Source organism: Choristoneura fumiferana, chromosome 24 (genome assembly GCF_025370935.1).
Source record: "Choristoneura fumiferana chromosome 24, NRCan_CFum_1, whole genome shotgun sequence".
Lineage (NCBI taxonomy): Eukaryota > Metazoa > Arthropoda > Insecta > Lepidoptera > Tortricidae > Choristoneura > Choristoneura fumiferana.
This window is the reverse complement of record NC_133495.1, coordinates 9,219,800-9,235,549: the sequence shown is the minus strand read 5'-3', so window position 1 is coordinate 9,235,549 and position 15,750 is coordinate 9,219,800. Positions and strand designations below refer to the sequence as shown.

At 38.9% G+C, this 15,750-nt stretch overlaps 2 protein-coding genes across 2 annotated transcripts in view; one reads left to right on the top strand and one right to left on the bottom strand.

Moving 5' to 3' along the window:
• The window catches only part of LOC141441460 (orexin/Hypocretin receptor type 1-like), a 233,215-nt gene that overhangs the window by 141,108 nt on the left and 76,357 nt on the right, over window positions 1-15,750 (bottom strand). The window lies entirely within an intron of this gene.
• Window positions 401-6,383, top strand: LOC141441950 (uncharacterized). The gene is made up of 3 exons (XM_074106836.1): window positions 401-411; window positions 2,781-4,092; window positions 5,439-6,383. Exons 1-3 carry the CDS (start codon window positions 401-403, stop codon window positions 6,381-6,383), a joined length of 2,268 nt encoding a protein of 755 aa, XP_073962937.1.

The window sequence follows — 15,750 nt, the reverse complement described above, 5'->3', positions numbered from 1 at the left end:
CGGCTGTGATAGCAGTGAGGGAACATTTTTATATCTTTCGTTGCTGAAAGCACTAGCGGAGAAGCGAGTAGAGTAAGAAGCTAGAAACGAGATGGCGAGCAGCGAGAAGCGTTAGTTCCAATAAATGGTATTGAGCGAGTGTTCGTACACCGAGCGTAACGGATGATCACTCACACTGTATAATAAAATGAAATTTGTGTGTTCCTTTGTGTTCTCTGGAGTTCTGAGTGCCAAGTGGGCAGCGCTGAGCGAGTTTTATTTTTAATAGCTCTTGTCGCTGTGGCAAACCAGGGGAGAGAGGGTTCTCGTTGGCAGTTTGAACAGTCAGCGATCGACTATTACTATATCTCTTTTACTGACACGGGGATCAATATCTATTGTTCGTTTCTTGAGCGAGAAAATGGTTGACAGGTAATCGCTTCTTCTCCAGTAATGGGACAAGTGCCTTAATTTTTAGGTTTCCGTAACTATTGGAAAAAACTCCGCCTGGTTGACATATCTGGAGACCAAAGGGCCGGCAGCTACTTCCCTCAAAAAGCTAGCACAGCTAATTCAACTTTGGGCACAATGCCACGGTGGGCAATTTATTTATTTATATTTTTTTTTTCAATACATATATTTTTGTTCTCAGTTCAATTCTTTCTTGCTGTTACTTAATAAAATAAAATGAATAAAAGTAAATTATCTTAACATTAATAAATGTTGTCACAGTAATGCGCCCTTTTTAATTAATATTGTTAACCTTTTACTGCTGTAATGCCGACTCTTTCACATTTTGAGACCCTGTAAATTAGGTTAGACTTCATCCTCTTACGTGGTCACGCTCGGTATTATTTTGTTAGTCGCCCTATTTTATTAATTTTCTCTTCCAGTATTTTCCGAGACATTTTATTTCCAAGTAAGCCTGCCAAGTAACTTTGCCACTTTTCACTTTATTTATAAATTGTGTAAAACTTCATGTGATTTTTACTTCTCAAATGTCATTTTAAAAATGTGATTTTTAACCAACATAACCTACTTATAACAACTAAAATCATCATCATCATATCAGCCATAGGACGCTGACTGATGGACAATAGGCCTCCCCCATTAGACCTTCAGTAGCTTCGATTGGAACCGGCCTGCATCACCGTGAGCCTTCAGCTTTAACCAGGTCATCCTATGCTGCACTTCTCTCTCGGTCTGCATTCGAGAATTTTTCGGCCCCACCCAACAGCCACTGTTCTCCTTGCTATAAAACCTGCCTATTGCCACTTCAACGACCTAATTCGCTTTTTAATATCAATGCTATAACAGTAAGTAATACAATAACATTACTCGTATTGTTGACGTGGGCAAAGTTACCATAAATCCCATTTGCACCAACAAAGCCTGCTATGTGTCAACAAATCTAAAGAGGTAAGCACCAAGTAACCACGTATCCCGGTGGATGCCTCTAGATGGCTATCGGCACCGCGGCAGGCCCATACAAAAATGGCAAGATGACCGAAACGCATCCTCCAATGATTGGCCAGATTTAAGTGTATTTAGAAAGGTTCTGGAAGTCCTAGGGAGAAACTTTGCACAGCTAAATTACACTATTATTAAAAATCGTTAGCAGATTCACTTGGAAAATTCCAGGCCCTGGGTACTACGAAGTTCAAAATGCGATCTTCGTATCTTGCCATCCCGCTGAAGCTTATGTTATTTAATACGACAGTGAGAGGGACGGTACGATACGAACTTCGATTTGCGAATTTCGTAGTAGCCCCCCAGCAACGAGTCCTGACTTCCAACTTTTGAAGTCTAAGTTAATTAACAAAGCTTTAGACTATTACCTATACCTACTTATTTTTCCGTTTTAATTTTTATTTCATGTTTTTTGACACTCGGCTTTTGATTAATTTATTTAGCTAATTTTATTATTTTGATTGAAATTAACGAATTATTAGCTTCCATTTGATACCCATAGCTTTAATATACAATTAAAATTTTTACTCTTCATATTTTTTTCGCGGACGTTATTTTGAAATATTATAATACTCCATGTCACTTTGAAAGTTTTGACGAATTTAATGATACCTCATATTATATTGAATAGCATTCAGCCTTTTAGGCTACAGAAAGGATCAAAGAAATAGACATACACACAGGCACGAAAACGTAACCATCCTGGATTCAGTGGGCAAAAACAAAAAGTATTTGAGCTACCAAAGGCCTTGCTTCAAAGACCCTGCCCTGAGCCCTGTATTAAAACGGCTTTTTATTAGATTTATGTAAACAAGCATAACATTTTAAATTACTTTTATAATGCCTCGGTATTAGGCTTATTATCGAAGTGTCCCTCAGCGGATTAAAATATATCGTCGCTGTCGTCAACGGTTATTTTAACCACTTCCATCGTACCCTCCGCTTCTAAAGGGAATTCCGTTTGATACGGGGTTTAAAATTCATGACTGTTTCATGATTTGTTTTATTTGTCTAAAGACGGGACATAATATGAAAAAGTGCAAAAATTTCTCGAAATGCCTTTTCTGTTCCAAACGTCATGCTGTATTAATGTGCCCTGACATTAAAGCGTCAATTCAAAATGAAAATGTTAAAACTTTCAAAGACGGAACGTCAAATTTGAATAACAATATAGCCCAAAATAAGGCTGGTACTACACTGTTGCAAACGTTTATGGTAAATATTATTAGCGATAATAAATGCATACAGGTACGGTCATTTATTGATACGGGCGCACAAAGATCGTATTTACGTCGCGATATTATTGAGGATTTAGGTCTTAAACCTGTCAGCAAAGAAACTTTGTCACACTGTCTCTTCGGCGGGATTGAAACTAAGAAGCAGTCGTTTAACTGCTACGAATTCACTGTCGCGAGCCTAGACAACGAGTTTCAATGCAAGATTACTGCGCTTGACAAATCTACGATCTGCGGCTACATACCTCGTTTGAACACAAACCACGAATTGTTTCAAGAGTTGAAGAAACATAACATCGCGTTGAGTGACGTCGGCGAAGAGGCTACGCCCACCATCGGGTTGCTAATCGGCGCAGACTATGCAGGCTTTTTGCTCACTGACAGTTTCATACGTCTGAACAATAACCTCGTGGCAATGAAAAATAAATTTGGATGGACACTTCAAGGGCCCATAATGAACGCATGCAGTGTAATGACGAACGTAGTATCGGCTAACTTGCAATTATCGGAGCTTTGGGATTTAGAAACTCTTGGAATACGAGACCCGGCGGAAGTTGCAAGCAAGACGAAGTCTGACTCTATCATAATGGACCAGTTTAGAAATTCGATCAAAATCAACAACGAAGGACGGTACGAAGTAGATTTACCGTGGAAACCAAATCATGGAGAGCTTCTTGACAACAAACAGTTAGCTGAACGAAGATTGATGTCAACAACACAGAGACTTCTAAAGCTGAACGAGTTTGATAACTACTGTCAAGTCTTTGAAGATTGGTTGAAGGAGGGCGTAATTGAAGAGGTCAATGACACAGCGAGACCAAAACACTACCTGTCACATCACGCTGTCATAAAGAGCTCCAGCCTGACCACGAGAGTTCGTCCAGTTTTTGACGCGTCTGCTCGAGATCGTAATGGGAATTCTCTCAACTCGTTCCTAGAAAAGGGCATAAATTGTCTTGAACTCATTCCGAATCTTCTGATCAAATTTAGAAAATATGCGATTGGGATAACGTCCGACATTAAGAAAGCCTTTCTTCAGATATCACTGAATGATGAAGACAGACGATATCTGTCTTTTCTGTGGTGGAAGAATAATGAAAGAAAAGACTTGATAACCTACCACCATCGTCGTGTGGTATTCGGCGTAACGTCTAGTCCATTTCTTTTGGGTGCGACTATAAATTACCATTTGGAAAAGTACACCGAAAAATATAAGGACACGGCTGAGCGTCTCAAGAACTCTTTCTATGTTGATAACTGCGTCACAAGCCTAGAGAGTGAGCAAGAAGCACAAATCTTCATAGAAGAGGCGAAAAGACTAATGTTGGAGGCGAAATTTGACTTACGAGGTTGGGTCACAGCTCCCATGACCAATAAAGATATGACGTCAAAAGAAGACAGTCTGTCGGTACTCGGCCTTATATGGGATTTGAAAACAGATCAATTGTACTGTAATGTCAACTTCGTTCAAAACGTGACCTTAGAAGAAAAAGTTACAAAAAGGAGTTTGTTGTCCATAACCCAAAAGGTTTTTGATCCGGTCGGTTTGGCATGCCCAGTTACTCTTGTGCCCAAACGAATTATTCAAAAAACTTGGAATTTAAAGCTGGGTTGGGATTCAGAACTGCCGATTAACTTACAAAAGGAATACCTCGATTGGTCTAAACATATTCACTTGCTTATTGACTGCCGTATTCCGCGTCGACTTACCTCTGCTTCAATAAACAAATGTAATAACAGCCTGCATGTCTTTAGTGATGCGAGCAAGGTGTCATTCGCGACTGCCATTTTCCTGCGAAGCGAATTTCAAAGAGAAGTTACTGTGCAGTTGGTTCAAGCGAAGTCACGCGTCGCACCAGTCCGTGAAGTCAGCATACCGCGCTTAGAATTAATGGCAAACCTAATTGCAACACGCTTGTATATTCAAGTCAAAGAAGCGTTGGAACTGTCAAATTGTCGAGTTTACTTCTGGACTGACGCAAGCGTAGCATTCACCTGGATTACGACTGAAGGAGACTGGAACATTTTTGTAAAGAACAGAGTGAAGGAGATACGTCAATATACTAACGTGGAAGATTGGTATCATCTACCAGGCTCGATGAACCCTGCCGACTTACCTTCGAGAGGCTGCAACGCTAAACACCTACTGAAGAGTAAATGGTGGAGGGACCGGCTTGGCTGAAAGCAGAAGAAAGTGAATGGCCTATGTCTCAATTAAACGTTGATGAGCAAGAAGTCAACAAAGAAAGGAAGAAAGTGGTACTTGCTAATACTACGGCAGATATTAGTTCAATTCTATCCAGACTGACTTACTTTTCCAAATATACTATGATAGTGAGAACGGTTGGCTGGATATTAAGATTTGCTTACAACTGCAAGAATAAAAATAAAAGAAGAGGTGAACTGACCTGTGAGGAGTTTCAGAGCGCCGAGAAGAAACTTTTAAAGATGGTTCAAGCCGAAATGATGGCAGATGATATCAAAAAGTCGAAAAATCTGCAAATATTTAAAGATGAGGAAGGCTTATTAAGAATTCGCACAAAGCTTATACTTAGTGATGAGCCCGCAGACTTTGTATGTCCGATATTTCTGCCTGGGAAGCATCTTATAATCAAAAGGCTAGTAACCTCGAAACACCACATGTTGCATCACGCCGGCCCGGGTATTCTAATGACAGTACTCAGGGAGACTTATTGGATTACTGGTGTTAGACGACTTGTTAGTTCAACAGTATCAAAATGCGTAACCTGCAAGCGACAATCGGTGAAACATGCCGACACACCGTTACCACCTTTGCCTCTGGACAGAATAAAACCTGCTGCTGCCTTTGAAGTGACTGGTATTGATCTAGCTGGTCCTCTCTTTCTGCGGTCGGGAGGGAAGGTGTGGATAATTTTATTTACGTGTGCTGTATACCGCGCCGTACACCTGGAACTAACAAAATCGCTGTCAACTGAAGCTTTTCTCATGGCGTTACGACGGTTTATCGCAAGACGTGGAAGAGTCAACACAATTTACACGGATAATGGCACTAATTTCCACGGAGCTGATAATCTGTTAAAAGCATTGAATTGGGAAGAGATAGCAGCTTACTCCAGTGTGCGAAGCATCAAGTGGAAGTTCAATCCACCGGCTGCGCCATGGTGGGGAGGTTGGTGGGAGCGATTGATTCGTTCTCTTAAGGAACTTCTCCGACGCAACTTGGGACAGAAAACAGTCACTTATGAGGAACTGTCAACCATACTTTGTGATTGTGAGGCCTTGATGAATTCACGGCCCCTAACCTACATCGCGGATAACTCAGAAAACTTGAAGCCTCTGACGCCAGCCTGCTTCGTGCAAGGGCTTCCTGCCAGCGAGACTCCAGATTTAGACCAGCTCGACCATGACTCTTTGAATAGGCGATTAAGGTATTTGCATAAGCTAAGAGGAGATCTAAGAGAGCGGTTTAGGAACGAGTACTTGGGGATGCTCATACAGAAGGGTAAGGAGAGGGACTCTAATATAAAGGTAGGCGATGTCGTATTGGTAGAGACTGATGCGAAGCGTATAAAGTGGCCTTTAGGAGTTATCTTAGAAGTATATACTGGAAAAGATGGAAATGCTAGAGTAGCTAGAGTACGCACAGCCGACGGCGAGTACACCCGGGCATATCAACGTCTATACCCGCTGGAAGTGCAACCTGACGAGGTCCTGTGAAGATAGAAGGTTTGGGTCTTCGTCCCAAAGGTGGGAGGATGTTAGAAACCTCTACGGTGCTGTGCAATGACGTCTAATTGAACTTTGTATTTTTTACCGTTCTGTGTCACTCTAAAATAAATGGTGAATCGTAAACATTGGTTTTCCTCCGTATTAAGATTTTCTTGTGGTTTTTATCAACTAGGTAGATGTATTAGGTATTTTGTTCACTATGTGGCCCATTTCTGCCAAAACATGCCGACCACTATTAATATGACAATCATTGTTTATACGAGGACATAAACATAACATTGTAAATATTTAGTTTCAGTGTTGCCCATTCTGACCGATCTACCTGTATAGTTTAGTATTAACTTATTGATACGAGTATGATGAAAATTACATAACAAAATGTTGCAAACGAATCTAAAACTTGTCACAAGAGACCTTAATCCAATAAGTCCGCAATGGGCCCGCGTGCATTTCGAGTTTTTTGTACTCTTCAAAACGGGCCTGAGAGCATTCATTATGGGATGACAAACATTGATGATATAGATTTAGAGCGGTTGACATTATTAAGAAGTTGAGGGTAAGGGGTAACGATCTATTTATACCTACTTAAGTAATAAAATATACGTCTTGTTTCAGCAGTTATCTTTATGCGTTTCGAACTTTTAGGAACCACCGTTACTACTTTATTTACACATTCCATGGAGATTAAAATTCTTCTCTATGACAAATAGTAGTTGCCTGCAATTTTGTCTGTGATTGTAATCTAGGGGTATTAGGTATTTTTAGAATCATTATTCAGAGATTCCTCTCCTTCTAATGAAGCTTACCACTTCATTATATTACTATAGTTAACTATGGTATAGTCAGAAGTGTAGATTTGTAAAATACCATTCATTAAAAAGACAGCTATCATAATTAACCTATTTCGACGTAGTCAGCAAACAGTACTTAACGCATTAAAATGTCCTTACATGAATCGAGACAGAATTCTTTTAGTTAAACGACAGAGTCTCAAATACAAAAGCAAACACACAGTATACACCGTAATGTGATATGTTTTAGCGAGAAATAATGCTCACGCGCGCGTCAAATGGGATCAATGAGTCAATGCGCGAGGGTAACTGTTCAGGATGACGCTCAGGAAACTTGTTTATTGGTTTATTGATAAATGTGAGATTTTGTTGTGGAGGGCGACGTCAAATTGGGATTTTATATTGAAGGCTAAGAAGTGTTTCGAGTTTAGGGAATTGGGTCAGAATAACAGGGACTGTATCCGACGAAGGTTTAACGATACTGAACAGAGTGCAATGCACAGGATACACACCGTGTTGTTTTTGATTTCCGTTAACTTTAAGGGAACATTTAACACGTCAAATGAAATAAATTTATTTCTACAAGTAGGTAATCATGAACTAAGCATGGGGAATAACCCCCTTATTCATAAAACTTACAAGCCTATGTTAACTAACAAATGCTTTGTCCCTTTCTAACAAACACAAATGTCGAAGTGACAGATAAGGACAAACGAATTTTAGCGGCATTTTAACTAAAATAGGTTTGATTGTCGTTTATGAATAAGGGGGTAAATGTTTGAGAAACTTTTCGCAACATTGCCTTTCAATGTTTAAGACATAAACCGGGACTAAAAAAGGCAGTTCAAACAAAGAAAAAGAGTACATTTGCTTACTTTATTAAATTTCATTGTATCGGCCAACAACTCTTACGTATACATCTTAGGGTGTTTGTTCAGTGGTCGCGTTCTAACAGTTGATCATTTTAAGGGCAGCTTTCGTATGGTGGTTATTTTTCTGGCTCGTTAGGAAACTCTTTAGATCATTGAAACCAGGTAACTGCTTGCTAACTGGTCCTTCTTAGGCACAGATCTACTCCATTTAGATTTCATAGCATCCATTATTTAGCAATTTGGAACGTTTGTTACGCCATGCATTTAAAAACAAATGTAAAACGAAACTGGCAGGAAAGAAAATGACTCATTCAAGTTTTTGTAACAAAATTATATCTACAGTGTTAATTATCAAAACGTTAGCACCCCAACTGTGCACTTTTATTCTTATTTAGTTTAATGCATATACTACGAAATAAATCGCTTTCGCTTAGTCTGTAATTTTATATATGATTTCTATTACACTCGTATTTTGTTACTTGTCAGTTGCGCTTCTCTGTTTTGAGAAGAAAATCAAAACTGACAGAAAAACCTGGCCGTGATCAAACTATCTAAGACATATGCAACCTCGCTCAGACATTTAATTGTATTTGTAAGCTTTTAGGCAAGGCACAATATAATAAGGTTTTCAAAAAAAATGCAGTGTATATCGGGTATAGTGTAGGTAGGTAACCGATCCGCCTCTCGACTCTGAACGAACGACTTTCAGAATTTCAATTATTTAATTAACACCTTGTATAATGACTAAAACACAATCCGAATTTTAAAAAATGATGATTTGATCAAATTTCAAACTGCCATGTTTTCTTTTTTTTAGTAATGTCTTTTACTTAGGCCTTTCTTTCAGGAATTCCGACTATATCTAAAGCAAGAATGACTTACTTCAACGAACAACAGATTATTGCATTACATTCTCCGTAATCATTGCAACCAGACACGATTACTAAGAACAAGAGATCGCGGATGGCGCAATAGCCATTAGCTACCGGTGCACGTGTTACTAGGTCAAATTATCCAGCGTTAGGAGTAACATACTCAATACATTTCAAATTGAAAGCGGAAATACAGTCAGTGAGCTGTTAAAAATAGGTATTTGTTGAAAATATTGCTTTGCTTTTAAATCCCGTCGGAAAGAGCGTCGAAGGGACAGGCAGCCTGGACTGCCTAAAAACCGAAAATAGCGTTACGTAGTAACAGGAAATAGGGTAGTAACCCTATTTCCTGTTCTAAAACTATTTTTTTTTATTTGGTCATGCCCTCACCTTTTTATTTTACTAGCTTTTGCCCGCGGCTTCGCCCGCGTGGAATTCAGTCATCGTGTTCCCTAGGAAAACTGTGCATTTTTTCGGGATAAAAAGTAGCCTATGTCACTCTTTTGGCCCATCATAAACTATCTCTATGCCAAAAATCACGTCGATCCGTCGCTCCGTTTCGACGTGAAAGACGGACAAACACACACACTTTCGCATTTATAATATTAGTATGGATTTTTAATATGCGTATCAATATAGCAACCAAAACTGGAAGAAATTGGTACTACTCGGTTGTCCAGGGCATTAAATAATTAAATTATGAGAAAAAAAGCAGGTAGATCTAAGTAGTGACGAAACAAAAAATAAAATAAATGGTTAGCATGAAGTAACGGCCGCCTGTATTTCCTAAGAAGCAAATATAGATACGGTAGATTCCACCAACGTCGATGTTGAAGACGATACTTTTTATTTGGCCAATAAAGTAGGTACTGTCGACTCTGCTGTTGAACCGGCCAAGGTATGTCGATTCAGCGACCCCTCTCCATACCCTGGAAGCTTTGAGTATTATAAATACTCAAAGCCTGGAAGCTAACCCTAGCTCGATCATTTTAGCCAGATATGACAATGAGAAAGCACCTAATAAGTGTTAAAATTATTGGGCATGAGTTTAGCAGTTGAAGACCATTATGATATCTGTATTAGAACGCAAAAAGTCCAGGGAAGTTCAAACGGAAGTGGAGAGTAATGTACTACTTGCTGATAACAATGTACACAGAGTGATAATGGTGAATCAACAATGAGTGTAATGTTTTGTTTAGTCTAATTTAATTACAATTAATTACCAGACATTATTATTAGATGGCTATTAAGATGTCTATATTGTTCTGGTGCTCAAAATTATACACGAAGTAGTAAACCCTGATGGTTGTATCGTCGCTGAAATTAAAACACTATCGCGTGAGTGTATGAAGGTATTTAGGAGCACTTGGACAGCTTCGATGTTTGCGATGACGACTGTACCTCTTTGAAAAAGTACCTCATCGCAATTATTGGACGTAGCCTATAGGTTTTTCGGTTACGGCAATACGTATGGAAGGAAACAGCTTTTTTAATGACTGAACCCTTTGATTGCGTTGAAGATTTTTTTTTCACTGTTTCAAGGAGTAGCACTTAGCAGACCTGAATATTTGACTAAGTATAGACTGAGTATTAACTTTAGCTTGAGAGACGGACAACAAAGTAGTCCCGTAAGGTTTCCGTATTTTCCTATTGAGGTACGGAACCCTAAAAAGGAACAAAAATTCGTTTCATTCTTATAATTTAAAAGTACATAAGTAACACGCGTATTCCTAGAAATAAGATCATCGAGATCGATTGTTCAGTCGAAAATAGCAAAACCAGGAGCAATATAAAAATATATACTTAGACAAAAATGATTTTTTAAAGTGTGTTGCATCAATTAGGGACCATTTATTTATTACGTAAGACGATTTAGGGGGGAGCGGGTCGACCATGTCTTATTTTTTCTTACAATGGGGTGGGAGGGGGTCTTGATAGTTCTTACGTAAGATCACAAAAAAGCGCAATGTTAAGAGATTATACTTTGAAAAAGCGCGCGCTCGGATAATATGCGTATAGGTAAACGTCAATTTCCATGGCAACGGATCCGCGCCGCTTTTAAACTAGGTAGTCCTCACTTGTTTTGCGTAGACTGCACGTCGCTAAATATCCAAACGTGTATTCATTTTTTCCTTTAGATTCTTACGTAATAAATATGGCACAGGGGGGGAGGGGGTCGGCCCATTCTTATTTTTTCTTACATAGGGGGGGGGGAGGGGGTCAAAAACTGGCAAAAATCGTAATAAATGAATGGCCCCTTAGATAATATAACCACACTTAATTAGTACAGGCAATTAGCTAGAAAATAAATAGCGCAGCAATGTTTGCTATAGCTAAGTATTGTGCGCTCGTATTTTTTTGGGTTCCGTAGCCAAATGGCAAAAAACAGAACCCTTATGGATTCGTCATGTCTGTCTGTCCGTCCGTATGTCACAGCCACTTTTTTCCGAAACTATAAGAACTATACTGTTGAAACTTGGTAAGTAAATTCATTCTGTGAACCGCATTAAGATTTTCAAACAAAAAAGAAAAAAAAAACAATAAATTTTGGGGGTTCCCGAGAGACACTTCCAAAGTAAAATGTGTGTCCCCTGTAACTTCTAAAATAAGAGAATGATAAAACTAAAAAAAATAATTTACCTACCATGCAAACTTCCACCGAAAATTGGTTTGAACGAGATCTAGTAATTAGTTTTTTTTTAATACGTCATAAATCGTAAAGTAAAGGAAACTTTTATATTATGTTACTTGCTGCTAAGGAACCCTTCAAGGGCGAGACCGACTCGCACTTGGCCGCTTCTTTTCTTTCAAGTATTATTGGACAAAAGACCACGAAGGTCGCATTATGCGAGTGCGATTGTCCCCAAGCTTTAGCTGTAGGTATGATTCCCAGAATTCAATGGGCATAGCGGAAACACGCAAAGTAATTATCTGTGCTATCATATCACTGCGTAGAAATTTGCGAATTCATGAGCAATTCACTTTTAATACTGGTAGGTTAAGTTCATTTTTGTCGAATACGTCGAGTCACTTGTCTGAAGTATCGGAGGATACGAGATCTTAAGAAGTAGGGAACTTAGAGTAAGTAGCTTAAGTGGTGTTAGCCAGTAAGAGATACTAGTAGTGGTAAACAGTAAGAGATCATCGCTGAACCAAGCTAGGAAAATGAAGTAAACGTGTCTGCCTAGCCTAGCCACGACTGTGTGCTTTTTAGGGTTCCGTAGCCAACAGTACATCGTCGTCTCGGCCTATAAACGTCCCACAACAGGACATAGCGCTCTCAAAATGAAAGGGTTTAGGCCGTAGCGTAGTTCCCACACGGATCCAGGACAGATTGGACTGAAATTCTTCGCTGGTGTGTGCAGGTTACCTCACGATGTTTTCCATAACTGTGAAGTTCATGGTGAATTTCAAATCTAGTTTCGCGCATATATATTCCGAAAAACTGAGAGGTGAATGCCCGGTGCTGTATTACATTGTAACATGATTGATTATGTCTTTTGTAGTCGATTCAATCAAGTATAGTATACCTATAGTTGCTTCGCTACCTATTTGGTAGCAGCAGTGGTAGGAACAAGCCGTGAAACCAGTTCTTAAGTAGCCGCTCATGCCTAGCCTATAGAAATAATGACTCATATTGTTGATTACCTTTGTTAAATATAAAAAAATGGCAAACACTCATTTGACTGCAAAAAGATTGTTACTCGTTTAGTCACAGCACGGAGATAAAGTGAGTCATATTGCCGCTTAAATTTTGCTACAACAGCAGCAACGATGTTGTAAATAAGTGGATCAACTAATTATTGTTGTTATTCTGTCCCGTCAGCGATGGGACAAAAGCAGTACAATTTAATAGAAGAAATGTTGTGTCACATTATACCAACATGCTTATTAGATGACCAATTATAGAAGGGACTACCACAAAAATGTTTGGCAAATTTGAATCCTATAAACTTACGGTTAAAGAGTGTCTCAGGAGACCCCTTAACTATAAAACGAGTGACAAGAAAAAGTTGATCCACCCAAATATTGAATGGATGTTCAACCAGTAAGATATATCTTTGGCCTCATCTACAGTTTTTATCAAGTGAGAGAAAAATAAATTGGCATCGGTCACATTTTGAAGAATAATGCTAGAATATGGCGGATACGGCTTACATACGACCGATTATTTATCGACGTATGGGTTTTGATTTCTTTGTCATCACTTTTCTAAATCTTTGTTGCCGAAAGCCTTAAATAATAGAGGTAAACATAAATAAAATAAATATAAACCAAGAATAGGGTATTAGTTATCAATAATTACCTATATTATTAACTACCCACATGAATATTTTGTAATTAAAGAAAACAAGGATCGATGTCAAAGTCCGGATAGAACTATTCGAGACAAATACATAACAACAATATCTACAATAAGAGGCATCTCATATTTTCATGCGATTTTTTTTTGGGATCTCGGCGCGGTGTAAATTACGCTGTTAATTAGGTAATATCTAACAATGGGGTCGAAGGAACTTTTCGTCAGGCAATCCGACAAAATACATGTTTTTTTTAAATTTAATGTTAGTTACTACATGTTTCGACAATTTTTATGCGTTTATCAAGCTGTTTATGTTACATAAACATAATAAATAATCCAGTCTCTAGTGCTAACACGAGTACTTAGTTAATAAGTATAGACGCCATGTAACACGTTTTACTGTAACACACATTAGTACCAACAAACGGTTGTTCTACATATCACGTGTAAGATAAAGCGAATTCGTCATTTTATTATTTACTGGATATACCTAGGTAACTATGATTTTACTCCCGTCGAAGAATCCAAAATAAAACAGAGGCGGTATTGTCCATGTCCAACAGCTTGCCATCGTATTCACTATCTCTTTCCATCCTCATCTTATACTGTTTGACAGAAAGAAGTAGTGAGTCCGAGTGTGTTAAAGCATATGCACACAACGTATTTTTAGGTGGTAGGACCGTGCAAGGTCCGCCCGGATTGCTACCACCATGTTGCTCGCTAATCCTGCCGTGAAGCAGCAATGCTTGCACTGTTGGGTTTTGGGTGGCGGTGAAATTACTGGCACTTGAGGTATCCCATCTTAGGCCTCTAGGTTGGCAACGCATCTGCAATACCCCTGGTGTTGCAGATGTTTATGGGCGGTGGTGATCTCTTACCCACTTGCTCGTTTGCCATCCAATCGAACAAAGAAAAAAAAAAAGAAGAAAAAGTATTTTTAGATACAAACGATACCTACTCTCAGTCATATTGAAGAAGTCCGCCGCCTGCTTGTAAAAATATGCCAAGTGCCGTAGGCTTTCAAGCCGAGTTTAGACTTATCATGCAAGTTGCATTACACTGCGAGGCCGTAAAGCCAACGAGTTTTAGTGGTCAATCGAGCGCCGCAATGTAATGCAACTTGCACGATTTTTCTCGCAAGTCTAAACTCGGCTTTAGACAGTTACAGCCCCAGTTCCCTGTCCCGAGGGAGTTTCGAAAAGTTGCCTTTAGTGCACGTCTATGATACTCAACGCCATATTTCTGTCAGATTTCAAGACACTAGCTCGTGGTTTAGGCTGTATGTTGTCCTTCAGTCAGACAGATATTTATATTTATAAATCGACCAGTTATATGTTGTCCCATTGTATCATATCAACGTACAGTCGAAAGCAAAAATATATATACAGCCATAGCGTCAAAATATGTATACACCGACCTTATGTTTAGTGGCATAGAGGTGTATTTATTTATTTATGCTTTTGACCGTATCTATTACTGTCATTAGATATTAATATTATGTACCTAATTTTAATTTTCCTTAACAGGCAAAATTTTGCCCGTGTTATCCTTCTTGCTGTATTAACATTTTCATCTAGATCTTGCTATGAACATTTAGACTTGTATTTTACTTAGGGCTTTAAATATAGAGCATTATGATGAAGAACTAGCTTCGATTCTACTCACGCTTTACTTTTCTGATTTCTTCAATGTGTATATTTTCGTATAATTTAGCAAAAATATTTTTGTAAAAAAAAAAAATGACAACTTCATAATAATAATAATAAAATATGCCACAATTTGTAAACCACCATTATGGGTACACTACACATGGCGGTTTGTCACGGTCCATGGTATCAATGTGTACTATTTATTGATAGCACAAAAGTTTATTTGAACAGCTGCATGTGCACATGCGCGGTAACATTAACAGTGAAAATATATTTTTTTTAATTAACTGGATGGCAAACGAGCAAGTGGTCTCCTCATGGTAAGAGATCACCACCGCCCATAAACATCTGCAACACAAGGGGTATTGCAGATGCGTTGCCAACCTAGAGGCCTAAGATGGGATACCTCAAGTGCCAGTGATTTCACCGGCTGTCTTACTCTCCACGCCGAAACACAACAGTGCAAGCACTGCTGCTTCACGGCAGGATTAGCAAGCAAGATGGTGGTAGGAATCCGGGCGGACCTTGCACAAGGTCCTACCACCTGCAAATTGATAATGTCCACTTAACCACTATGAGAGTGTCTTGACAGGTGAATACCAATTGAAGGCTTTTAGTATCTATCTGAGGTCCGTGAGGTGCGAGGTGTTTGCTAAAGGGCCCCATACACGGTACGATTCGTCTGTACAATCGATCTGATAAAAATCGTGACGATTGATCATAAAGAGCCATACACTGTCGTTTCATCGTTACGATATTCATGATTGCATATGATTTTGTTGCTATCTCCGACATCGTCTTCGATTAAGTAAATCGTTAACGATCTTGACATACACTATCGATTTGTCTTCGATCGGTCTGAACTTCT

What these genes read in the sequence shown, in the direction of transcription:
- LOC141441950 (XM_074106836.1), top strand. An exon ending in CAAAAGAAGACAGTCTGTCG is followed by an intron (nt 4,093 to 5,438) that starts GTACTCGGCCTT and finishes GTAACCTGCAAG; the next exon opens with CGACAATCGGTGAAACATGC.